This window comes from Anopheles stephensi, unplaced genomic scaffold (assembly GCF_013141755.1).
Source record: "Anopheles stephensi strain Indian unplaced genomic scaffold, UCI_ANSTEP_V1.0 ucontig59, whole genome shotgun sequence".
NCBI classification, from domain to species: domain Eukaryota; kingdom Metazoa; phylum Arthropoda; class Insecta; order Diptera; family Culicidae; genus Anopheles; species Anopheles stephensi.
The window spans coordinates 1-26,020 of NW_023405426.1; the positions used below are offsets into that span (position 1 = coordinate 1).

Consider the following 26,020-nt stretch of genomic DNA (forward strand, 5'->3'; position numbering starts at 1 on the left):
AACTTAAAGTAAAACCGTTTAAAACTTTAAAATCAACGAACGAAATAACGAAGTCAGCCTCAGAATAAAACGAGGAAACATTCTCTCTCTTCTCACTCTCTCTTCCGTTTCTTTGTGCAATTTTGGCAACTCTCTCGGGGTCCGTCCACTTTGCTAGTCGGTTGGCGTCCTTTTTCCTTCCGTTGCGTACAGTTTTTACACATACTTTGGCCAATGCATCGTGAATGAATCGTTACGTTCCCGAGCCGGATGTAATGGTTGGTAGCAGTAGAGCTAGATTTTCTTATTATTGCACGTCCGTTAGAATATATCGGTCCAGGAGAGTTTGTTTCGACCTTGCTGCCAATTCTCGGATTGGTTTGGCAGGGGGTTGAGGTGGGGGTGGTGGTGATGAAAGGGAGAGTGACAGTGACCATTCGGCGGATTAGGTACACTCGTAGCAGCCGTCCGTCAGCCATACTAGTAAAAACGCGGCAGAAACTTGTCTCTGCAGCCCTACAGTAGTAGTGGTGTGGTGGTGGTGGTAGTAGTAGTGTAGTGGCAACCGATCGTTAACGTCGGTACAATTACTTGATGAAGGGATTCACCAACTGTGAGGCATCGTGATGGTGGTAGGGATTCCACGTGTTTGCGGTTGGGGCGGGTGGTTGCTGCTGTTGAGGTTGCTGCTGTTGCTGTTGCTGCTGTTGCTGTTGCTGCTGCTGCTGCTGTTGGCCTGTTGCTGTTGCGTCGGTTGGGGAGCTTGCTGCTGTGGAGGTGGTTGCTGTTGTTGTTGCTGCTGCTGCTGTAGCTGCGAGGTTGGAGGTTTCGTGTCGACCAGCTCACCGTCCCCGGTGCTGTTAGGATTGATCGAATGTATCGAAGAGTAGTGCCGCTTTAGGTAGAGCTCGGAGTTGAAGTGCTTCTGGCAGATGGGGCAGCAGACGGCCGTCGGATTGTGTATCAATCGCATGTGTTGCCGCGGTTGGACACGTTCGAGTAGAGCCGCGAGCAAACGGGACAGCAGCGTGGCGTGAGACAGTTCGCTTTGTCATCGGTCGAACGGTTGCTGTTTCGACTGCTGCGTCCCTTTTTTTGTCACCGTTGCCGCTGCTGCCCCCGCTGCCACCACCACCACTGCCGCCACCGCCGCCACTGTTGTACTTCATGCTTTGCTCCGAGTTGACGGAGATGTTGTCGAGCGATTTCTCCATCCAACTGCTGTCGTCCTCCGATTTGTACTCGTGCACATTATGGCTGTGGCCGCCGGAGCCACCGGGTTGATTAGTGCCCGCTCCGGAAACGGACGCGGCACCAGTTTGGGTGAATCCGGCTACTGAAACCGTGATGGAAAATAGATCGTCAGAGTTGTAAGGTGGGCAAATGTGTTGCTCAACACATACCGTTATTGATCGCTCCGAGATGGCTCATGGTGGTGCGAGGATTGTTTTTATCGGCATACGTTTCCATACTGCAGTACGTTGGCGACTGGTGCGTGCCTGCCTCACTGTCCAAATATTCCACCATTTCCACTTTCGGCTCTACGTCCACTGCGAAATAAGTGAGTATAAACGTTCCTATCCGTTTGCTATTTCCGATCGAAAGTACACTTACCATTCCCGTCCTGACCGCCACCGGACGCCATCGTTCCGTCTGCCGTCGTTTTGACGCGTTTTATGTTCAGTACGGAGGATGATTGCAGTTCCTCAATGCCGGCCCGTTTTCGACAGAACTCGTCCAGCATCTGGTCATTTTTCTCGTCGCGACGGAGCACATCCTGATGGGTCGGTATGATCACTTCACCCTACGGCCGAAAGAAGCGGTTCCGGTATAGATCAATTGCAACAAAACACCATCGAACGCTTTTACTTACATTGTTTTTCTTTGCTCAGTCCACGGATCTGTAGTCCTTCGGCGGTTTTGATAAACTCCTTTAGATTCTCGTTGGTGATGTGCACCTCGCCGAGGTACATGTACTGCAGAATGGCTTTCAGTACGTCGTACTTAACATCGTTCATAAAAACACCGGATGCGGGGAAGGATTTTTCTGAAAGCAATTTTCGAGTTAAACACTCCGCTGCTAGAGAAGACTCATGCTACACGCTGCGTGTGCTGGCACGCTACTACCTTTAGCAGCTCCTTAAAGTACGGGCTGCATGCAAACAGCACCAGCTTGTGCGCCGTAAGCATTCGGCCCTCGCAGGCAAACGTGATGTCTACCAGATCGTCATCTTCACGCAACTTTTCAAACTGGGTGCTGACGTTCTTCTGGAAGTTGTTCCACTTCAGGTAGAACAGCTCATCGCAGTTGACGAACGACTTTTCCACCAGTCCCGTCGACGACATTGTGCTGGGTGGCGCACGGTCCAATGTTGATTTGTTGTTATTACCTTCGCCTACGTTTGTTTCTTATGTTGCTGATAAATAAACACTGGGCCGTCAGTGGGCCGTACCCGCGCACACCCTTGCGATTTGCGCCCGTGGGCACAACAGGGAGTCCCCCCTTTTACAATGTCCGCCTGCTGTTGTGATATGAAACAAAATGGTGAGGACCAGAGCGCAGCTCACAAACAGTTTCCGTCCGCGATGGTACAAGCTAGTGAATGTTCAAATGCTGTTGTTGCTGCTTCTGGTTCTGGCCCGTGGTAATGTTGTTCCTCGGGGGGTGAGCGTTGCCGTTTTTTCATTACAACATTAGCGCGTACTGCAAGCGCAATGCAAATGCAGGGCGGTTGCTTTTCGTCGAGGAATTTTCGCACTTTTCACACCGTACACTGACCATCGATTTTCAGCCTAAAGACACCTCCGAACTGGTACGCCGCGATGCCAGAAACAGCATTTCTTCGACGAATTAAACCATTAAAAGTAATTAGTCTCTTTTTTCGTATGTATTTTTGTAAAATTGACAATTAACTGTCATTAGCAGTGCGGTCGATGCTGGCCCGTACATTAAGAGTGCGTCTGATGCCGTTTCGAGCAGCTATCCAGCCGCCCGTGTGGCATATTGTGGAAAGCAGTTTTGGGTACAAAATTATTGGAATCGTTCGCTTGGATTGGTTCAGTTACGCCAAATGGCTACAAATTTAAGGAAATTATAATTTTTTGCTAAAATAAAGCGTATTCATTTCAAACAACTAAATAATTGAATTACCAGATTCGATACCAAATTGGCACCTACCGCAGCTCGAATACTGTCGAGCAGATGCGCGCAGTTCGTGTCGAGCAGATCCGATTCCAACTGACAGTTGTTGCAGGGGAAAAACAAAATTATTTACCGGGAAAAATGTCCGTTCCCAACGTGCCAATTTGCCGAATTTGCCTTTCGAACGATGAGCTGCAGGTGTCCCTGTTTAGTGAGTACGCACAACGGAGGCTTTTGCTAACCAAGATTCGCGTCTGTTTGCCAATAACAATTACGCACTCAGACACGCTGCCCGTGACCATCTGCAGCCAGTGTATTATTCGGCTAGAACAGTTCTACGAATACTACTGCAAATCGGAAACGTCGCAGCGTATTTTAACGAATGGAACCGGCAATTTGGGTGAGCTGCAGCCTGCCCGCAAGACAGGACATTCGGAAGGCGGCTATCACCACAATCCTACACTGCCCAGTGCACCCGAAACACGCGCAATGTCCGCTAGTGTCGGGTCCGAGTCAGTCGAGGAGCATGGTTCAATAACGATCGGTAACCAGCTGGATCCCATCCTTACGCAATCTCCGCCGATTCCACGACCGGCCGTAACGAATGAGGTAGGTACCGGGATGGCGAACAGTAAGTACGGTGCGATGTCCCATTTTACAAACAATTTTCGACGATCGACAGATGCAAACCCGCGCGTTGGCTTCGCCGGCCCCAACGTTGAGCTTTTTAATTCACGGATCGAAGGACAGAGGCAAGCGAAAGCTCTCGGAACGCAAGATGAAGAAAGCTTTGACGCAAAGCGAGTACACTAAGTTTTAGCGTACCAGGTAAAAGGGGTTGTATAAGTTATGTAAAACATTTTTCGAAACTATTAAGATAAATATCGGCCATCGATTGTTCGAAAGGATTGCGAAAACCGTTATTTTTAAGACGGAATACATAATTTTACGCGCCATCCCATTCAAAGGAAGAGGTCCGTTTATATTTGTCCATTCTTACTTAAATTTTTATTCTTTACGGGATTGTCCTTTTAATTAGTCTTAAAACCTGTCAGCAGTCAGCAAGTAGTTATTATTTGTTGGCCAAACGATTACATCCGACTTTGTCGGTCGGTTTAATTCATATTCGCATTCATCGGCTAGAAGTCAGCGCGTGATCATGATCAAGTTTTCTGGAATGTTATGATGCGTAGCGGAAGTGGGTTTTACCAAAAAGTGTCCTATGTAACGGGCTTACTGGAGTACTTATCAGGAACAACACCCGTTCAGCAAACTCTTTACGGTCGAGTTCCATTTATTGGTCTGCCAAGTCTCCGGCAAGTCTTATCCGTTGTGCAATTTTTTTTCGGTTACTGCGAAACTCATTACTGTAGGAGCCTTTCGCGCTCTCTCTCTCTCTCTCTCTCTCGGTCGCAGCTTCGTGCCGGAGTTTGATAGGACTTGTTGGTACTTCTGATCAACATATCAGCTACAGCATAAGTTTTTGACCGATTTTAAGCAGCTGTGTGACTAAGAACGGCAAGGCTTATCGAAGGAATCCTTTTTTTTTGCGGTCGCTGCCGAGTCTGCATAACTGTCCCCCGGCTAGGAATCCCACTCGTAGAACTACTCTCCACCCAAACACCCGAACCAGATGCATGTTGTTTCATGTCACAACCACCCTCTCGCAAGACGGCCTCTCCAAAAAAAAAAAAAAATGCCTTGTATGTAGTAATTAGCGAATCTCATCGATGTGCGTGTGATCGTCGCCGCAATCGTCACAAGAAAATCCCCGACTCCATCCGCGAGTGCGCGAGTTCGCCATCGGGACAATCCCAGAACTTTACAGCACGACGCTTCAGTCGATCTTAAACTTTGCTTCCGTGCGGTCGAGTGCAAACAAAACGGAGCAAAATGGTTTCGTTTTATCTGTTCCCACTGATCGTTACAGTGATCGTGATTGGTAAGTTGTGCGATTTTTTTTCTTGTTGTGACCAACACTCCCGACTACAATCCGGTTCGTTTCGGTGCAGCAGGAAGCTTCGGGGCGGATGCGGTACAACTCGGATGCAACCATCCGGACGATCGATGCCTCCCGATACGACAACTGTCCGCAGGCAGTACAAGCGCATTCAAATGGGGGAACTGTCGCGCAACACCACCTCAAGAAGGAGGTGCTGCGCAAGATCTGCCAACCCGCAGTACAGCGGGACAAGAAGAAGACGCACATTTGCTGCCCGCCCGTCAGATCGAATGCCGTCTGAATGGGAAACCGTGCGTGTTGTTACTGCTCGACCAATGTCCAACATTACAGTCGACCACCGCAACATCTCATGCTTGCCGTCGCAGACAACCTGCTACGTGCACGTGCACAAGGTAAAAGCTTTCGGGCGACGTTTTCCCGACGTTTTTTTTTTTTCGTAATGCGTGATGTTGTTCCGTTCACAGAATTACTTCTGCTGCACGGATCCGCTCTGTGCTGAGCACAAAAAATCTGTGTGACAGCAGGCACCGGAAGTGCCGCCATCCGCCTTTCCGAGCTGTACAGTACAGTACGTGTCGCCGGTTCACTAGTGGCGGCAAGAGTTTGCAGCGGGACAGGCACAAACTCCCGCAAAAAAGACTACAACCACACGAGTGGCGGTGTGCACGTGGACCGGCACCGCATAATCTCGCGCACCGAATGCGGCGAAACTGGCAAGCTTACCGTGCGGTATGAACGTGTACAACGACAGAATCCAAAACGGTGAACTCGCGGAGCCCGGGGAATTCCCGTGGATGGTAAATCTGGTGTACACGACGAAATCGTTCTGCAGCTACGCTGTATCATCATTCATCCTCACGTACCCCCACTGCATCCATGCGGGATTGCATGAGCGTTCGGTTGGGGATCACTGCTGGAAAAGCCCGCCTCATGCTACAAAGCAGCGAATGGTAGCGACATTTGCCCGGCCAGAACATACAGGAGATGGTATCGAGAGTAAAATTGCAGCTTTAGCACACACGACGTTGGACTGCTGAGATGTATCAACCGAAGAGCTGGTGCGAAAAGTTTTGGCCGATCTGTCTCCGGTTTACCTGACCCTTCAGATGTCAGACGACCGCCCACTCAGTGGTGGGGAATGACGGATGTGAAGAAAGTACGGTCGACGCGTGCTGCAGCGCGCTGAAAAGACTGATGATGCACAAAGGACATACATGATGACTGGTGATGTGGGTGGAAAACAACCACTGTGCTGGCGATTCTGGCGGACCGCACCAAGCGCTCGGGTTGTACGGTGGAGAAATTCGGTACGTTCAGTATGGCATCATTTCAGACGGACCGAAATACTGTGACAAACCGGAACGACCCAGCCGGGGTGTACTGGTGAGCTACGTCATGGAATGGCTGCTGGCAAAATGGATATCTAAACCATCTTAAATCGCAAGACTATTCGCTTCCCAGAAAACCGGTGGTCAGTTTTTGTAGCCATTGGGTAAAAAGTTTTAGGAAGACATATGCCATAACTTAAGCGCTTGTGAATGAATGTGAGTGAAGTATTGAACACCTAATCGTGGGATAATAAAAACTGTTTGCTGTTCGATCTATTTAGCATGATGTGTGCTGCGCTGAACGCTTGCCTGCTCCGTCCGAATGCTCTTGGCGGCATAAGTAGATTAATACGTTGCTTCCTTCTACACCGCACGGCTGTTATTTTAACATGTTCCGGACAAAGATGTCACCGTACCACCACCCCTGGTGGTCGAATCCTGCCCGCGGATGGCATTAGCGTCCGTGTGCGACAGGCCGTGTCACGCGTCCGTGACAACTGCACGCGTTAATATGTTTTGATAGGCTACATCGGAAAAGTGTACGCAGGCACAAGAAAACCCGCGCGATGCATCGCGCACGGTTGTATCTGTCTGGCGTAGGCGAACGACAGCAAAGGCATTTTTCCGTAGCCAGTATGCCAGATAAACCCCATGTCACGGTATTGTATGGAGTGGAAGCTAGCGCTGGGTAATTCTAGGGCTACTTCCGGCCGTATGCGGGCACACACACATACAGAATCACATCGTCAACAGCTTGTGAGACTTTGGGGTTTATTTTGCACAGCAAAGCTTACAGCTGATCTCATCAGAAATGGGACACGTTGAAATGAAGCGGATGAGTGTGGTTAAGCTCTATACTGGCCAGTCAGCCTGGGTAAGTCCATACACACATCCCGAGATTATTCTTGGATAGCTTGGATGACCCATCATAGGGCCGCACAGATCGGCTACATTTCAAGACGTCCCATTCTCGGCTTGCAGCGTCAGCTGTACGCGCTTGGTGAGAGGAAGAATCTTTACATTCTTTTCTCACGATTCTCCACATCTGTCGGTCGTATGCATCTACACACACAGTCAACTGATTGCGTCGCATGCGTTAATGAATGCGAGCGATTGTGTTCCGATCGGGAGTGGCGCGCGCGTTATCGTGGAACTCACCCCCACCCATCGTGAAGGGGATGGGACCAGAGAAAGTGATTTGCTCCGATTGCGATTCCACCCGGTGGGCTCGCCATGCGCGGTCAGTGTTGAGTTGAACATGCACAGTGCGACAATGCGATACCGCCGGTGGCCGCTGACGATCGAGTGCTTGCTGGTTTGTAGTGCCTTCTGCTGCTGCTGGAACCGTTCCGGACAACAGTTGGTAAGTGCGCGTATAGATAGATTGGTGCTGCTTGCTTGTTCGCTCCAACACATTGTGTAACGGCTGCCTTCCATCTGTAATCGTAGTCAGTGCGGGAGGCCTGCCATGCGCGTTGCGTCAGTATGCGAGCGGCTCGGTGTGCGTGTGCAATGTGACGTACTGCGACACGCTGGAATTTACCGAACCGGCCGAGCTCGGTAACTTTGTGCTCGTGTCCAGCAGCAGCGCTGGGTTACGCTTTGCCCAGACCGAGGGCAACTTCACCCGTCAAAGCACCAAACAGCACCGGCTCCGGGCGGATGACATTACGATCACTCTCGATCCACTGAAACGCTTCCAGACGGTGGAAGGGTTCGGTGGTGCCTTTACCGGTGCGGTTTCGCACAATCTGAACCGCCTCGATGGTGCGCTGCGCGAAAGTCTCTACAAAGCGTACTACTCCAGGACGCAGGGCATCGGGTATCGGTTTATGCGCGTGCCGATCGGTGGCTGCGACTTCGATCTGGAACCGTGGGCATACAACGAGCTGCCGATCAACGATGCGTACCTGTCGAACTTTACGCTGCTGGATGAGCGAGATTTGCTGAAGGTGGCACAGATCAAGCGGCTGATGGAAGTGACGGGCAACGATGATGTTCGGCTGATCGGGGCGGCCTGGAGTCCACCGCCATGGATGAAGTCGAACAACGGGTGGACCGGCGCGAGTCGACTCAAGCCAGAGTACTACCAAACCTGGGCCGACTATCACGTGCGCTATCTGGAGCTGATGCGCGCGGCCGGGCTAAACTTTTGGGCCATTTCCACCGGCAACGAACCGCTGAACGGTGTGATCGGCTTTCTTTTCATCCACTTCATGAGCCTGGGCTGGACGGCACCGGATCAGGGCCGGTGGGTAGGACAGCACCTTGGGCCGGCGTTGAAAAACTCGCCCGTCCGCGATGTGAAGCTGTTCGGGTGCGATGACCAGCGGTACACCTTCCCGTGGTGGTTTGGGCTGATGGATCAGGGACACCCGAACGCCACGAGCTATCTGGACGGATTGGCCGTACATTGGTACTGGGACGGTGTAGCACCGGCGGCACTGCTCGATCAAACCGCGGCACGCTATCCGGACAAGCTGATCTTCAACACGGAGGCATCGCTCGGCGATAAGCCGCTGCAGCAACATCGTCCCATCCTGGGGTCGTGGGAACGGGCCGAGTCGTACATACTGTACGTGATGCAAGACCTGCAGCACAGTGTGCACGGCTGGATCGATTGGAACCTGCTGCTTGACGAGCGCGGTGGCCCGAACTGTAGCGTGCCGTCATCGTGACCGTCGTCGTCACAGCGAGCGTCAGGCGTGGAGCTGCAAGCATATTCTACGGGCTGGGACACTTTTCACGGTTCATACTGCCCGGCTCGGTACGGTTGGAGGTGCGCTCGTCGAGCAGCGACGTCGCAGTCGTGGCGTTCGAGCGCCCGGACAAGAGAACCGTCCTGGTGTTTTACAACAAGTAAGTGACTCTCGGTGCCGAAATGTGATAGAAGACGAGCGCATAAAGCCGAGCTTCCTTCGTTCCTTTGTTTTAGAGCCAACTGGAAATCGACCGTCCGGATAGAGGACAAACGGTACGGCGGTGTGCGAGTTAGGCTGCCGGCAAAATCGGTGCATACGTTGCTTTATCTGTGAGACTGAATGTGAACGTGAACCAGCAGTGAAGACTAACGCAGCAAACGATCGCCTCGCAACATTTCGTAGATCGTAGAGTAAAGAATAAACCCCCACCCCAGCGAACGGGCGCACGTTCTCACATACCTGGTGCATTGTAAAGTCATCATCATCTCGGCACTGGGGCCAACGGTATCCAATGGTAACGCGCGCGTTCTGCATTTGAAAGGTTATGATTTATTCGTCGCCTAATTTAGTGCGCTTTCGGCGGCTCTCGGTACGCTAGGCTAGGATACTTAAGGATTGTTACACTAATAATACCTCTTTTCATACACGGCACACGAACGCCAGCACCCCATTGTTGCGGGTCTGTGTGGGTCTGTGCGCCTTCACTTAAGCAAGTATGTACAACTAATTAAAGACTTTTGCAATTTTCGCTGTGCCGGAGCGACGAGCTAAGGGAGTGCAACGGATGTCGTCGGTGGTGCCACGGTTCGGTTGCTTCCCATGGTCCCGTGCGGATGATGCGCTCCGGCCAGCACCACCGGTGACATGGCGAGGAGGATGCGGAAGAAATCGACGATGACGAGGATGAGGTGACGAAGAGGAGAGGACGAAGAGGACGATGAGGATGCTGGAGAGGGCGAACAGAACGACCCGTACAGCAGCGAATGGTGTTGATGCTGGTGCTGGTGTTGCTTGGTGCTGTATCTGAGATCCATCCGCTGCCGGAAGATGTGCCACCGTTCAGATGTGTGGTGGGAACGTTCGCTGGTGGCGTGTGCGCGGACAGGGAGGCTGTTTGTGGCAGCAGCTGCTGGGATGGCTGCGGGGCGTTGCTGATACTCTGCACAATCAGGTTCAGACAGTCCAGGCTAGAACCGGCCACAGATGCGGAGGTGATGTTTGAATTGTACCCTGGGGATGAAGAAGAAAACAACGCGAGAGTGTTTACGGGTGTCCTTGGTGCATATACCCACACAGGGTAAAGGATATGGGAAAAAGAGAGCAGCCCTGGCGTAAATATAGAATCTCGCCCCGTTTGCAGCCTCCTGCCTGAGCTCGGTCAAGTGATGATAAATCAACGTACGGTTGAATGCATAATTTTTCTAATTTGCCGACATGGTTGGCGGGCTTCGCGCTCTAACCCGGCACCACCATTTCCTTTCCCCCATCGGGACCGAGCGGCAATAGTGTGGCGTACGATGGGCTGTGCTGTTCCCGCGCCTCCGCAATAATCCTACCTGTCAAGGGTGAGTACCGGTCGTTGTCCTTTCCCAGTTGTCCTAAGCGTTCGCGCAGGTAACTGTTGGAGCAGCAGTTCTGTAAATGGACAAACGAAAGGAAAGTCTGTAATGTTGCTCCACCGACGTGCGCAGCATTGCCACAACCGTGGCCCGTGTTTCATCCGGCCCGCGCTAAATGAGCTTGTAGACATGACGATAATTTGTCCGCTCACCGTACCGTCAGCGAGGCACGGTACCGATTCACCGATTCGTGCCAGTAGGCACCCCCGGTCCACTGTCAATCCATTATTCGGAATTTGATTCACGGATCCCCGTCCAGGTTTCATCAACCGCGCGCGCGGTGTGACTGTTGCGTGGCTTCCGTAAATATGTGTGAACCCGAAAATAGATTCCACGTAACGGTCGCGCACTCGGCGTTCGTGGGGACCACGCACGTACAAACTGACATTTGTGATGCCTAATTTAGTGTAAGTTATTCTGGCGATAGCTTTTTATGCGTCGCCTTCCAAAAGAAATCCCTCCGGGTGCGGGTTCGGCTGGTTGCTCGGCTCAGCAAACACAATCGCACCCCACACACACACACACACCACCTTAGCCGAAGCGTTTACGACAAGCGATTCTATAACGTCAATTAAAAAAGATGACATTCGGCAATAAAATAAAATGAAGTCGTCGGCCATATCTTTTAACCGCCCCGCCCGGGCCAGAAGAGGGGAGCGCCAGAGTGTTTCGTACCCCGGGACGATCACGATCACTCGACGTAGTGTCGTAGTGGATGGGTGACACAAAAGGTATGTATTACGCTGTCCGTCTCGGAGACCTGGTGAAAAAGGGACCGAAACCGGGACGGCTGGGGGGAAGAATCTTATGTTTTGGGTGTGTGCCATTTAACTCTACAGAAAACATCAAACGATACTTGCCTGGGGTCGGTCGATACCGATGTGCCGAGGGCGAGCGATCGAGCAGGAGCGGAGTAATGGCGCGAGGAGACGAAAGATTGAGCTATGGCGATACGCGACAATTTACAAACTATACCCCATCCGGGAGGGCGAGAACGCGCGCGGCACAATCTATTTTTGATTCGCGTCCGCCTGTCCGCGAGGCCATCCCGTCGGCGATCGGTATCAACAATAATGCTGATCGCGGATGAAAACGGGTGTGCGTGTGTGACAGGCTCAAGGGCCCTTACAATCCTTACGCACGCAGCGATCGACCAATTGATAGGGCGCGGACCTGAACAATTCGGGTCGCCCGATAAGAAACAATTATCCCAAGCGTCCCAACAGACTCCGCTGGCGGGTTAATTGCACACTTTAAGGGATTCCGAAAGATCCCATTCTATGCGCGCATAACCCGGTGGCATTTACGATGCAATTAGTCGGCAGAGCATCGAACGGCCGAGGTCTGCCGCGGGTGAGTGAGTGCGAAAATTGTCTGCATAAAATAAACGATTTATGGGCGGGAATCGTCCGTCGTTTAGAAGGGGAGCGCGTGCGAGCACCAGGAACCAGGAAGCGATACGATGGTGACGGTCAATTCTGGTGACGGATCCTCGGAGGGGTTGATGGTTCTGCGAAATGAGGTGTTGATTGCCGTGATAACGCCGTCGAGTGGCGGATTCTCAAGTCTCAAGAGGATTGCGCCCCATTTAACATGAATCTATACAGGGGCAATGCCCATCGGCAAAGCCTGTATCTAATATTAGTCTGGCCGTTGATAAGACTCTCAAGTTCCTGGCTCACCAACGCTTGTACCACCGTCGTCGTGGGATGTAGCGAGATGGGTTATACCCAAATTTACAAACGTATCCTTGTTTATGTTGATGTACGAGTAGCAATTGTGTGCTACACGAAACGCATCCGTTTGGGAATTGGGCTCTCAACAACAGCAACAAAAAAAAAGGCCCGTTCTTCCTCCAAAGCACTCACGTCCGGTCTCTGTCGCGTTATCGTAATGTGAACCAACAACTCATCCGTTCGAATGCTACTTTCAAGGGCGCACCAACCCGGGTGCGTAACTTATTCTCCGGTGGGCAACATCGCGCTGCCTTTCGCCCCCTTTTTGACGAATCGATACCCGCGGATGACACAGTTTACAACCGTCACGCCGAAAACTGCGGCGGCAATGTAGGCAGTCTGTGTGAACGCGTCGGAAAACCGATACGGTTCGATGGCGTCACGTCGCGCAAGTTTTTCGGTCGCTCGGAAGATCGGTCCTGCTGCCCGACGCCAGATGGGCGAAGCGTGCGCAAACGCCGGAGAGGAACGGGGCGTAAGAAGCGCCCGAAACAGAAGTGTCGACTATAATACGGACCACTTAGCGTAAGATTTAGGATGGCATTTAGAGTCACATATTACAAAATCATGTATCCGTTAGACAGTCAGCTATTTGTATGCTACGGGTGCCGGGCCCGATCGCACTGCACCCCCTGTACACACTTTTGCTGCCCGCCCTGTCTTCCACCCAGGCTCGCTCGAGAGCCGAGCCGACATTTCTCCAACAATTCTTCGAACCCGGAGCGTCGTCAGGTTGGGCAGAGGCGCGCACAACGCCTCTCAAGGTGACAACTATCAATCGAACGAGCGCGAAGCAGTTAACCGTGTCCGTGTCGTGGGTAAGTGGTTGTTGCCTCCAGCAGTTTCCAGGGCGCGACCCTCGGCAACGGGCCCGATGTTTCAAGTACCAACAGCATCGGTCGGTGTACGGCGAACATCAGCGCCGAGCCGGAGGACAATTTGAGGGATGCTACCGTGTTAGTAGAAGCACGATCGAATGTCAACCTCTCAGCGGACGACTTACGCCGTTGATCGCGATCGTACACAACGAGGTATCATTTTTCATACTCTTTTTTCTTCATGAGACCCCGGGGATTTCCTATCATGACGGCGTGGCGGAATTCATAAACTTTTACTCTCCGTGACAGATTCAAAACATTCCGCCAGACCGGGCCGCGGGATTAGGGACGCGGGTAGACGTGCGTGCCACCACCACACTCTTTCACGGCGTAATCCAGGAGGAAATATTAAAAAATAATTTATCGAGAAATTATGGCCACGGACGGACGGATCAGGAGGGGGATCCAACGACACGAATGTCAAACGAGTGCGGGGCATTAGGAGGCATTGGGTTGGGTTGCAGCAATCGAGCGGGCGAGAGCGACTTTTAAAAATAAGCAGTCTTAACGTCTTAATACTTTATTTACTCGAGATTGAGCCGCGCTTGGATGCCGGTGCGTGCCAGTATTGAAAAAAGTCATCCTCGAAACGAGCGCTCCACGTTACAAATGGCCGTGTAGGAAAAAAAGCAACACGATTCCTTTTGTTTTTCTTGCCTCACAGCGCAGCCGAATAGAAACAAATGGAGAGACAAGCGCAAGCAAGCATCTATTTGTTGGTTCTAGTCGGCCACTGTCACGTGGCCGCGGAGCCCGGGGGGGACTTTGTTTTTGTCACTAACAAACTTTTCCAGAATTCAAAAAAAACTTATGATGGCCACGAAGATGATGATGCTTCGGGTCTGCCAAGATGTGGCCGGGAAGGTGAAGGTGTGAAGTGAAATTTATTACGCTAAAAATTATTTGCCCCGTACCCCGTGTGTGTGTGTTTTGCCGAAGCTGACAGATCGGTCGTAAAGTAGCGTCCACTGCGACCTCCCCTCTACCAACGTTGGCCGGGGGAAAGGATGCCGATCGCATATAAAACACCATCAACCGCCTCGGACGCACCGACGCTCCTCCCCGATGGGGCATTAGATTAGAGAGGCCAGACTGTTGTACGATTGTTGCCCATAAACTTGCTCTCCGCCAGTGCGGTAGACAGGCTGGTGGATTAACAACAATGACTCACTGAAAGATATGATCCCCGGTTACCGTGCCGCTCGGTCCCCGTCGTCGTCGTCAGCCTCTCGTAAAATCTTTCCAAACTCGCTTGCGCAAAGCGACACCCCAAGCTATATATCCTGTATGATATATGTCCAAGGCAGACGACAGATCTACCTCCCCCCCCCCCCCACCCATGCTCCCTTTCGTCTCACCACTCGAAGCTGCAAGCCCAGGTATGTGACGAAAGATCAAAGAACATGCGTTGCCCAAATGAATGATTAATCTCGCTTAATTAGATCATAATTTGTTAATCATGCTCTTTGCTCTCCCGGTGATACGATCGTCCGCTTTGAGTGGACCGCGAAAAGTGCGTACAAAAAAAACACAAAGTTTGCTCGACTGCCAGGTTGCTTCCGTTGTTTTATGACAAGAGCTCTTAAAAGCTGACCACAAGTCGACCACTGCGAGCTGCCAAATGTTATGCATTTGCGGTCGTCAATCGTCGGACCGTCGGATACGCGGTCCATAAATCCATGCCCAATAAAGTCTGGCGGGAAGTCACCCGGCTGATGAGGTACGGAACATTTCTTCAGGTAGGCAAATCGAGCAAATCGAGCAGAACGGAGACGACAATTTTCTCCTGTAAAAATATCTGGCGTACAGTCCAAAATTGAATTTAAGTTAGTTGCTTTTTTACTTATCAGTGATACTTTTGAGGGGAGTTTCACTTGATCGCTTCTTGTGGAAGAGATGATCATGTTCTAGTTGATCATGTATCAAAAGCATCCTTCCTTCCTAGGCACTACAACCTCTAAAGGTCTCGTGGTCTGCCATTTCTGGCTTTCTGTGACTTGATTTTACCCGAAGCTGGATAGTCAGCCCCAGTACGGATAGGATAGTACGGGGTATCGGTCTGGATGGGATTTGACCACCGATCCTGCCGTGTGAACCAACTATCCAATCACTGGCCCTTAAAGGTCTCGTATGAATACCTCGAACGTACTTCATAATAGACATACAACCCTAATACTTATGGCGAGACGATCAAGGATCTTAGGAGAGGTCTTACAACGACCAGTAGTAAACTGACCTGTATTCTGCAATTGCGATGTTTCAGAATTCCTTAAATAGCAGAAGGATTTTCTAGAAATAGGTAGGTAGCTCATCGAAACCCAAGTCCTCAAGAGCTCCGACCAACAAAAAAAAAAGTCCCACCACGGACCTGAATGCCGCGTTGTTTTGGAATGCTATAATGAAATCATTAACATTGCATGCTACCGCAATTAGCCGATGGCGATGGTCATACCACTCGGGTACATACCACAGTTCTTGTCTTGATTAAGGAATCGACCAGCGGTGGGTCGGTTCCTAACATTCCGAGCTACACCGAACTGCGTCATCTAAACGTGGCGTTCGATACATTCGTCCAGAAAGCGGGGAAAAGGTAATTGCCATCGGTAAACATCTTAATTTAAATTCCAACTATTCGAGGGCGCTTCGCTAACTTTGGTGTTTGGGTGTGGTGTGGGTGTGTTTGACCATCGTTGCCATGTTTACACTGCCGCCATCTCTATTCAGTGCCCCATCGGTCCTGTGCAGTTTGCAAACGCAACTTATCGCATCACGCACCGTACGATGTGAGGGGTTGTCCAGGCTGTGGCGGGCGTGTTTCTATCGCGTCACCGAGCTGTCAGATAAGAGGCACCAAGATGCCGCCGCTTCCTTGGCCGCGTTTTGCATGAGCGGGTGCGTGCGTGCGTTTGCACCCTTTGATATCGGTCCCGAGTGGCACGGGAGCTAATTAATTGCACTTAGTGTAGGGCTAATTCACTAATTAATCAAAGCCACGCAAAGCAACCGAAGCATCGGAACTGACGGGCCCGCGAGCCGTGCTGGGATTTCCTTTCCTTTTTGCTTTTTTTGTTTGTTAAGAGTCGAATCGTTCATTCAGTAAAGAAGGGAGAATCTCAAGCGACGGCGCAAACGACGATCGCTCTCCTCCGCAAAGGGATTCAACTCAACCTTAATGAACTTTAACACCTTACACTTCTTATCCACCCGAGCAACGGCGGCACCAAGAAGAAGCTGCTTTCGGTAACGTGGTGCGCACAATTAGCACATACTCATTAGCTGCGGGCAGAACCGTGCCGGCGGTGGAGTTTTAATTAATCCCAGCTGAGTCAAGCGGCTTACCAGCAGTCATCGGGGGCTGAACGGTCGCCCGAAAGTGCCGGTCGCTGCTTCCGATGCCCCGGCACAGCGAACGTGTGATTAGATGAGAAATTACTATCATTCCGTGGGCTAAAATAGGCAAAAGCCATAGTAATGGCAAAGGATTAAGGTGTTGGTGATCAGCAGCACAATTGTGTTGGCACACGGCAATAACCACAACCGAACCCCCTGCCCGGCCATAACTGTGAAGGGTGCATAATTTTAAAGGATAAAAAAAACACTCACCCGAAACACGCTCATCGGATAAGAAATGTACTTCCCATTTATTTTGCACTCGCCGGACAAACAAAGCCTCGCCACTTAGTAATCGGTATTAAATGATCACTCGCAGCACTTCCACGCGACGAATGGACTTGAATTAACGCTCAAGACGCTAACCGACTAAGAGCGAGCGAGGGCTTGAGTTAGATTAATTTACCTCATCATGGAAAAGCCAAACAACCGATTTAGAATACCGAAACGTCCACCTCGTGACCCGCCGATAGAATTGTTCCAACAAAATGAAAGATGACAGTAACCGTGGCGGACGATCGCCGAATCTTTGGCGATTTGTTTCCCGTCAGTTCCTTTGCAGCCAAGCACCTTGAGGCAGCTTTGAGGGTGCTGTGGCACGCGGAACACGGAAGCGAGACAGCGGGCAGACATAGAGTGGATAATGAATGAACGAGCATAGCTGGGAATGTCAGCCGAAAAACATGCAATTCAAAGGAACGGTTTTTCTCACAATCTCAGCCTCCTTTGATGCTTTTGAGGCCGAGGACGCGCATATGCTTCGGTAGCTGGGAGCCGTGCCCGTCGTGACAGTTGTAACAAACGCTTGACCACTTTTCATCCGATGGGCCTACAAGCAAGCGGACCGCCAAACACCCGCGGGACACAACATGGCTGACCTTGGAGGAATTTGTCAACATGCCGGGATCCATCCGCCGGGCGATCGACAGTCACCGATCGAGCGAGCGAGCGAGCGGAACTTAGGAAACCCGGCACGGCACGCAAAAGAATGCGCAGATTCACATTCCACCGGTGACAAGGGCGGTCGGCAAGAATTACGATTCGTTCGTCGATTTGGTTTTGGTGTGAACGCCGCGGATCCATGCGGATGATATGCGGCCGGCCGGATGTGGATGAAAGCAGAAAGTGGAACGTACTGGTGTGGCTGGTGTACGCATTACCGAGGTGTCGGTGAACGTTAAGTGAGCAGTAAAGCACTAATAGGACCGGTCAGTGTCAAAACGATCATGTACAGCGTTACATGATCGTTTGTGAAGTGCAGGCATGCAGGGGAATGTGAGCTGTTTTGTGTAATTAACGCCTTAAAGGTGGATGTGGGTGCAACCATTAACATCGAACGGAATCATACAGTTGGTGCACAACCAAAGCTGATAACCGGTTCAGTGGAAAGAACTTGTTTCATTCTTCCACGCAGAATGGTTGGGCAAAGGGCCGAGTTTAACAGTGGCCGGGTGGGAAAATGCTATCGAAGGGGTCTCGACGTGCAAGCTTCTAGCCATTCCTTGTTCCATTCTCAAACACCGAGAGTACTTGCCTAACAAGAGACGAAAAGGCCTCTGCAAACAAGTGGCTTAATCGCCCAAAAGGCTTGGCCTACCAAAAGAGAAGTCGAAGAACCGTCGGCGGCCAAGGAACCTCACCTTTCAAGAACTCTTGTCATCTAAGTGGCCTCATCTTCGAAGAAACCAAAGAAGTTGAAAAGTGTCGTGGTAAGTTTCTTGTTGGTTACGGGTTACTCGGAAGGTTCCAAGAGCCAGCATCAGGGTCTTTCGCACCATAGACCTCCTCTCGTGTAACCTCTGTATCTTTATCAAACCGATCTGTGGCTTCTTCATAGCAATGACGGATTTTCTCTGAGTCTTGGACTCTGTCCAAAATTGAACAAAGCCTCTTAGCCTCATCTTCGAGAAGAATAACCTTACAAGATGTGTTAGCTCCACGTGATGTGATGTGGCTAATGTCATGAGAAGGATACCGGACAATTCTGTCGGTCAAGTCTTTTTAGTCCATTCTCGTGGACAAAGGAGGCCCAAGTTGAGATAGAGTGATGCCGTCGATACAGTGGTGGGTCAAGATATTTGGAGGCCCCGAGTGGAATGGCAGTCTGAGGCCCTTCTAACTGTGATGTGAGAGGGACACACCTTGATTTACCTCACCGATAAGGTCCCGAGCGGACGCTCCTTCCGCTCCTATGTTGATCCGCATCCTGTGAGCATCTCTATATTCTTTAAGCAAAGGGAACGACTGCTGCTCGAATTTACAATGGTCTGAATACACTCTTCCTGTTGCTCTTCCAAAAACAAACAATTCTTAAACACAGATTACAATATGTTTAACATCGACTTTGGCTTCCACAAACATGTTGCATTTTACATTCACCACGAAGCCATAGCTTGTAGCTTGTGTAAGCAGAAACACCTTGTTGCGCCGTTGGCATTCGGCATGCCGGCGACACGGAAAAACGAAGAAGAAGAAACAAGGAAAGATGATCGTACCAAAACCTCCGCTCGAACGATCTGGAAAGGGCGGATTTCCTTTTAACGTGTTCGGGGAAATCGGCGACTAACGACGCCGTATGTTAGATTACGCGCGAGCACACCGTATTTCATACCGCAAAACATGCCTGCCGTTCGTTCGGGGGTCACAAAAAGAAATAAAAAAGCAAGATCGCCGAGAAGCCGAGGGGGGGGGGGGGTGAGATTAAGAGAGTTTTTCCACACTCACACACGCACAAAATCTCCCTTTCATCCTCGATGTGACAATTTTCATCATCCCGTAACTTTACGACCGTACGACGATGGCGAAGATGGTCGTCGAAGATTAAACGAACGATAAAAAGAAGCGCACGGAACGATCGCGATGCAAACAGATGCGCGCAGAACTCCACCGGCATCGCGGCATCACCATCCACCAAGCGCGCGCGCGCGTGTGCCGTTTCGCAGACTCAGGTCGCGTAACGTACGGCGGGCACGCGGCTGCTGCTGGAAGCATCCGCCCGCGGGCACAGTGAAGACAAATTTATCGAAACATGCAATTAAATCTCATTAAAAACGATGTACTGGCTGAAAAGATGAGGCGACCGCTGCGTCATTTCACCAAACCCAGCTCTCAGTCGAGGACTTCTTTTTTTTTTTTGTTCACCTTTCTGCTGACAACGGGTGAACATGTTCCAAATTTAAACCCAACCCCCGTGTGCATGTCTGGTGGAGTGAGCTGTACCCGTTGTCACTCGCGTGCGATCATCCCTGGGCACGGCATGATCCTTTCGGCCACCCAGCACACGGATTGCGGCGTTGCAGGCGCAAATCGAAGGAGCAGCTTAAACGGCGTTCTCGATCATCGACATCGGCGGCCGTGGTTGCGATGGATTGCTTCTTAATTGTGATCGATCGTTTCCTTCGGCGAGCGCGCACTATCAATGCGGATCGCCCGAGAAGCGAACCCAGAATGAAGTTATCGAGCCGTGTAACGATCCGACGAGAAAGTAGTGAGTGTGCGTGTGTGTGTGTTCCACGTCGAGACAGGCTGTCAAGCCCGGTACAAGACGGGCCCCCGGATGAGCGTGCCCCGGCGCATAGCAGCAGACGAAGACGACGATCCATGTCACGGATCGTGACTGCGACGTCGTGTGCGGTTTGTTTGCTCAAGTCCTCCCCCTCTAACCAGACATGGGTCTTCGATAGGCTCCCGCAAGATAGCCGCCGAGAGCGGAGTAGGTACGGGACGGAACGCAGTGACAGTGACACAGTGTAGCAATGGAATCGAACCCGGTAGCTAGCTCCAACGGGGATCGCTGCATGCCAGTGCCCGGTTGTTTCGGAAGGTTGCTGAGGAGGTGATCGCCGCACTGTCACGTTCGTGCGTTTCCTGACGCGGCCCGATAATAATAACGTCTTCTTCAGCGGTAGGGTCGCGAAGCTAATTGTACTGCCTACTGGGGCTGACATTTGTCGTGACAGTTTGACATATTATGACTAGCGAGAAAATAAATGAATGGACATTTTTCATCACACAATCTCGAGCTCCGGTGGTGTTGGGCTGGACCGCACCATTTGCTTGTACCGAGGATCGGTCGCCAATTCTAATCCCAATAACGCACACAGATAGGGGAGGCTCATGGAGAAAGATAGTGGCAAAAATTGTTCCCCGATCGTATTAAAATTCCTTCCACACACTGCCCCTCCCTCCTGGGATGGAGCTGCCCAGGTCGGTGCAGCTGTCCCGAGTTCTCGCGGTGATCACCCTCATTTGGGCGGTGAAGATGGAACTAATTATGTTTTCAACGCCGGATCTTCGCACCCGTAACTGACAGTGTCATGAACTGCGGGTTGCACCAAAGGTGATCATCCACCACAACGCCCTGCCACTGTGCCTCACCATACGCTCTTAGTACGTTAGATGGCGATGTTGTTTTGCAAATCGCGGGCAAAGAATTTCACACATCCCACACAAACACGCACACTACCGGATGGATCCCGTCTGCCATCTCGCGAAAAGAAACATTAATCTTCCAGCCACCACAACTGCAATGGCGAACATGGCGTACGGAATGGGTTCCTATTTGGGAATCGCTGGGACCTCACAGTGGGACGACAATCGCGACTACCGCTCGCGACACAAAGTGAACGCATTTGAAACACAAACGCAGCTCGCCACCCAGCAACGATTAATGAAATCGGTGGTCCTCCGTTCGGCAGTGTCATAAATCTTTTGCCGGTTCACTTGTCACCGAATGCCGTTGCTTTTGGTTGGGAAGGAAAAGAAAGGAAGTCCCCACGGTCGTTGGAAGTAGCTTCGAAGCTGCAACGATGATCGTGGTCGCGAATCTCGCCACACCCAGATGGCACCGATCGGTATGTTTATCAACAAACAATTAAATCACGATAAATTTCCGAAACATGGACGATTGAACGTGGGGGGGGTTATGGGTGTCTGGAAATGGCGCAACAAGTGCCTTGCCCGAAACCGAACAAGGTGCCAGCTGATGGAAATGAGCAGCACCCCGGAGCTGCGAAGTGATACGCGACAAACGGCTTTACGGGCGTTAATTAGTTCGTGGCGGCCGGTCTTACCATGTAGTCCTGGGGCGTTGAAAGAGCTGCATTGGTGCCGTTCGGGAGGATGTCCGAGCTTTGGTGCAGTGGTGGTGTCTCCTGGATGGTGGGGAGAGAGAAGAAAATGCGGAATCGGTTAGTGAGGGAATGATGGGCCTTTTAACCGTTGATGCTGCTTACATCGAGAAGCGCCTGAAGACTGTCGATGTACTCGATGGCGTTCCGTAGGATTTCCACCTTCGGGAGCCTTTGGTTTGGGTTCGTGCTGGTTCGCCGCTTCAACACTTCGAATGCTTCGTTGACCTGAGCGTGTGGAAGTTTGTGCATTAGGAAGATTAATCGTGACAAAGACCGGGGTAAAAAGTTGAGTTCTGATAAACGAACTTTAAGCAAGTATTCTAAATCTAACTCATTCTTATAAGTTAAGCCGCAGTGAAAAAGTCACTTGACCTTGTGATACGCTGTGAGGTGTTATATACCGGATCTTATCAGAACAATCGCTCATTCTGCGTTTGGAAATTTTAAAAGCATTCACTTGATCTCTAAGTTTTGAAAAGTCTAGAGCAAAAGCAATATAACAATTCGTTACTTCATCATGCTCTCCTTTATTTCGAATGATATGTAGCCTTCTCTGCTAGACGATTATATTCAACCATGCATTCAGGAATATACCTAATAAACTGTTTGTTGCTTTTAACAGCTGTTTAGAAATAGCTGTGACCACGAAAACATTTTTAAAAAACGAGAAGCCCTAAATACCGGCTACAATAATAGGCACGTGGCTACTTCACCCTTAGAGAATCTTGGCCTATCATTTCTGACCAGCTTGACTTGATCTATCTTATCCCGCGTACGGCATAGAACGCTATTTGTTCTTTTTTTTTGTAATCAACAACCTCCTAGGTCATGTCTGCCATTTCTAGCTTATTGCACTTAATGATACCACGTATACTCACTACGAGGGGAACGGTTCGGATGGGACTAGAACGTTTACGTTTTAAATCCAGATGAATAGTTGATGCACTCGATTTCTAAAGTTTTCTTACACTCGTAGATACATGTGAAATTGATTGGAGTCGTGAGCAATTTCTATATCGTTATTTACAAATTCACAGAAGAATAGATCCAAATTGCTGCAGAGTGATCGTTACACTATGTCAAAAGTTACTTGTTTTCCTTCTCCTTCGACTCTAAAACACTTCAGTTGTGGTATAATTGTGTGGAAATCTTCTTTGGCAGTACAACCTCACCAGTTCTTTGTTTGTTGTTTCTAGCGTTCCTGGGACTGATCTTTAGGAGCTGATTCCTACAAAAACTCAAACTACACCGCAGCAAACATTTACAAAAAACATTCCATATTTGAAACGGTTGCAAAACACATGCAGTCGGTGTGTAAAACATGGCTTTGTGGAAGCCACACTGACAGCATGACACTAACCTTCCGCAACCGACGCCGCTCGCGAAGGGTGGCCGCTTTCCGGCGATCAACCGCAACGCTCTTCTTCTTGCACGCCTTGCAGGCCCACGTTAGGCACGGCCGGTTCGGACTGGCCATGCAGCCGGCAGCCGGTGCCAGGACATGCTCCTCCGAGCTGAGACTGTTGTCATCGTAGTCGGTCAGCTGCAGCTGTTTCTGTCGGATGTGAAGTTGCTGGATGTTGAGTTTCAGCTTTTGCTCTGCACTAAGATCATGTAAGTAACCACCACCACCACCACCACCACTACCCCCATTATTAATATTACAACCACCACCACCCGCTACCATCCCACCCTGCAGGGAGTGAACACTTTTTTGCACACCGTGTATCGCACCATTCACAGCACAGTGGCCACCATTCGCTTTGCCGCCGTGCATCACCGACGCCATCGCTGTACCGGCACCGGTAGGCATGAGTTCGCCGAAGGAACGATGGTCCACTTCGTACCCTTGCTTGAAGCCTGCCAGCTCGCTCTTAACCGCCGACTTCCGGCCAACCGTACGGTTAAACTTTGTCATCACACTGGTTTTAACCACCAAACGGAAGATTCTTCCTGCGCGAACCTTTCACTAACCACCACGCATTGCGGCGACCTGTCGGCAGGTTGAATTCTTGGAAATTGGTAAGGAGCGCGAACTCCGACTAAAGTGCACACACTCACACACACACACACTCGATCACGTACGCAACCCAGATGGGGGAGGGCCCGATACCTTCGCCGCGGAAAAGCACGATCGTACTGATCACCGTTCGCGTCGGAAAAGCGTGACAGTCGCAGGCGCTACCCCGAGTGCGTCGAGCTGCGTGTGCGCACACGGAACACGCGTGCGAACGAGACGTCAAGCGGGCGAGTGCTCCGGAAAAGTGAGCAAGGTAGTGCAAGATTTTCACGGCATGCCAGGATGATCATGATGCCCCGGCTGGGCCGTGTGTCGGACATTGAGCTAAAACGGGACAACTAGAGGTTTGCCGTTTTCTATCTCGGAAAATTCATACATTGCCCGTAATGTTGTCCTTACATCGATCCTTCGAACTCTCACACAGACCCATGGTTGCCGTGGTAACCGCTGTTACACATCAGGCAGCTGCTGCCACCATTCAGTAGCAAGAGATCAGGAGTCGTTTTACATGTTTTCTTGGTCGTTCGCCTTTTACTTTCCTCATTTCATTCGATGTTTATGGTGGATTCGAGAAGAGAGAAAAAAAACACTCAAGAGGAATTTGTTTGTTTTGCCTAGAACTGTCATTGATGATGTTCGGTTCAATGAAAACTATCTCACTCCCATCGGATGTGTGAGCACGTTGACTTGGTTTGACTGTGCGCTGAGCATAAACGGAACAAAGAACATGAACCGACTGTTGGCTCCTCCCATCGGAAAATGCGAAAGCGTCGAGTTTTCCCATTCTGTTGGCAGCGTTGCGTTGAATGCGCTCGTGAAAAGCTTTACCCGTTGCTGGTACCAGTCTAGTCTTGTAGATTAAGCTACTTGCAGGCCATGTGTGTGTGCGTGCGGCGGTATGATACTTCGCTCTGAACGTACACGCGATAAGAACGCTGGATTCGATACTTCGCTGTTGGCGTACTGGAACTTTCCATCAAGGCTTTTCTGGTCCTATAATCTGTATAGGTGTCATTCATGAACTACAGTCTACGTTTTATTCGAATATTCGTACATGACACTTCAATGAATTCTTCACCACGTATACAAAATATTCACACACTTATTAAGTTCTTTTAAGGGTTTTTATTGAAATGAAATCGGGATGTGCGCGGACGCACTTCCCGGCTACCAAAAATTGCGCACACGAGTTATCCACATGAGGGATAATCGCAGGGGTCAACCCAGCCCAAGAGTGCAATGGCCAGGCCTCGCCCTGGGGGAACCGCCTTCGTGATCACGGTAACCCCTGTGCCAGGTAAGTATGCTTTCTTCCCGTCACAACCAACCACCCCATTCGCGACACGCGTGCTCCGCTAGCGATGCTTTACTGTTACGCTCGCATCTTTTTCCCATCCATTTATGCTCGCGTACGCACGCATGCCTGTTCTATCCGATTCTTCTATGCTCTGAGCATGTGTGAAAGAGAACCAAACAATCGTCTCTACCGGCTAGTGCTGAAAGAGTGAAAGAGACACAATACACCGGGTACGGGCCAACAAAGCAGGCCAAGAAAACATACAACAGAATGCTGTGCTGAAGCGCTATGAATGTCTTCCATGTTAGACAATCAATGCGTGTATGTTAGTTTTGGCCGACCGGCTCGATTCCCATTCACTGCAAACAATTGAATACCTCGTTCGTGGTATGACGCAGGTGAGGAAAGCAATGACGTTATTGCATCAGCCGGTTCAGGGGAAAACGCATTGGGCGTCGGATGTCCGCACCCTCCCTTTCATTTCGCGTCGTATGCTTTGACGTACAGGTAAAGCGCGGGTTGCACACCGAAGCATGTTGTCAAAATAAGTGGAACATTTGTATCGTTTCTACGGACTCTCAGTTTGGTGGTAATAAATGAATGCAATATGGTTTTTTTCAGCAGCATAGGCGACAAAAATCTGCAATTGGAAGACAACATTAACTTGCCAATGTTCATATCAATCGCTAGTGGTGCTAAGAGAACCTTGTAATCTGTCAACATTTATAGGGCTCTGTGTTTGAAAGTAAAATTATAATTTTACATGTGAAGTAAATAATCAACCCTAAACAGTGCTTCAATTTCACACCTACATAGAGCTCAAGCTTATTACTA

The 26,020-nt window shown here is 50.5% G+C and overlaps 3 protein-coding genes, 1 non-coding gene and 1 pseudogene across 7 annotated transcripts; 2 read left to right on the forward strand and 3 right to left on the reverse strand.

Annotated features, from left to right (window-relative positions):
- Positions 1-110: 110 nt before the first annotated feature.
- On the reverse strand, positions 111-2,609 carry LOC118517167 (annotated as a pseudogene).
- A 640-nt stretch (positions 2,610-3,249) lies between these two features.
- LOC118517172 lies at positions 3,250-23,234 on the forward strand. Of its 4 annotated transcripts, XM_036063079.1 has the most exons (4): positions 3,250-3,332; positions 3,405-3,730; positions 3,804-3,949; positions 4,538-4,955. In XM_036063079.1, the coding sequence occupies exons 1-3, from the start codon at positions 3,263-3,265 to the stop codon at positions 3,939-3,941; spliced, it is 534 nt and encodes a 177-aa protein (XP_035918972.1). In that variant the 5' UTR covers positions 3,250-3,262; the 3' UTR covers positions 3,942-3,949; positions 4,538-4,955. The 4 variants fall into 4 exon arrangements, with proteins under 4 accessions (XP_035918972.1, XP_035918971.1, XP_035918969.1 ...); XM_036063078.1 differs by lacking the exon at positions 4,538-4,955 and adding an exon at positions 23,066-23,234 and having other exon boundaries at positions 3,250-3,730; XM_036063076.1 differs by having other exon boundaries at positions 3,250-3,730.
- On the forward strand, positions 7,224-9,573 carry LOC118517175 (lysosomal acid glucosylceramidase-like). Its single transcript, XM_036063083.1, is given in 5 exon segments — positions 7,224-7,286; positions 7,736-7,775; positions 7,862-9,073; positions 9,076-9,271; positions 9,348-9,573. Coding segments are annotated over 5 exon segments (1,611 nt in total). The 3' UTR covers positions 9,448-9,573.
- Positions 9,882-25,325, reverse strand: LOC118517168 (myogenic-determination protein-like). The gene is made up of 6 exons (XM_036063065.1): positions 23,230-25,325; positions 21,972-22,094; positions 21,810-21,890; positions 10,671-10,749; positions 10,193-10,344; positions 9,882-10,151 (listed from the first exon to the last, which is right to left on the reverse strand). Exons 1-6 carry the CDS (start codon positions 23,785-23,787, stop codon positions 9,882-9,884), a joined length of 1,263 nt encoding a protein of 420 aa, XP_035918958.1. The 5' UTR covers positions 23,788-25,325.
- Positions 25,029-25,194, reverse strand: LOC118517177. Its single transcript, XR_004908268.1, has one exon. It is a non-coding gene; the product is annotated as a U1 spliceosomal RNA (small nuclear RNA).
- Positions 25,326-26,020: the final 695 nt, after the last annotated feature.

Excerpts from the sequence above, each read along its gene's own strand:
- LOC118517172 (XM_036063078.1), top strand. The coding sequence starts at position 3,263 with ATGTCCGTTCCCAACGTGCCAATTTGCCGAATTTGCCTTTCGAACGAT. Across the intron at positions 3,731-3,803 it reads GACCGGCCGTAACGAATGAG|ATGCAAACCCGCGCGTTGGC; the intron begins GTAGGTACCGGG and ends GACGATCGACAG.
- LOC118517168 (XM_036063065.1), bottom strand. The coding sequence starts at position 23,787 with ATGACAAAGTTTAACCGTACGGTTGGCCGGAAGTCGGCGGTTAAGAGC. Across the intron at positions 10,345-10,670 it reads CCGGTACTCACCCTTGACAG|GGTACAATTCAAACATCACC; the intron begins GTAGGATTATTG and ends CTTCATCCCCAG. Across the intron at positions 10,152-10,192 it reads CGCACACGCCACCAGCGAAC|CGGATGGATCTCAGATACAG; the intron begins GTTCCCACCACA and ends ATCTTCCGGCAG.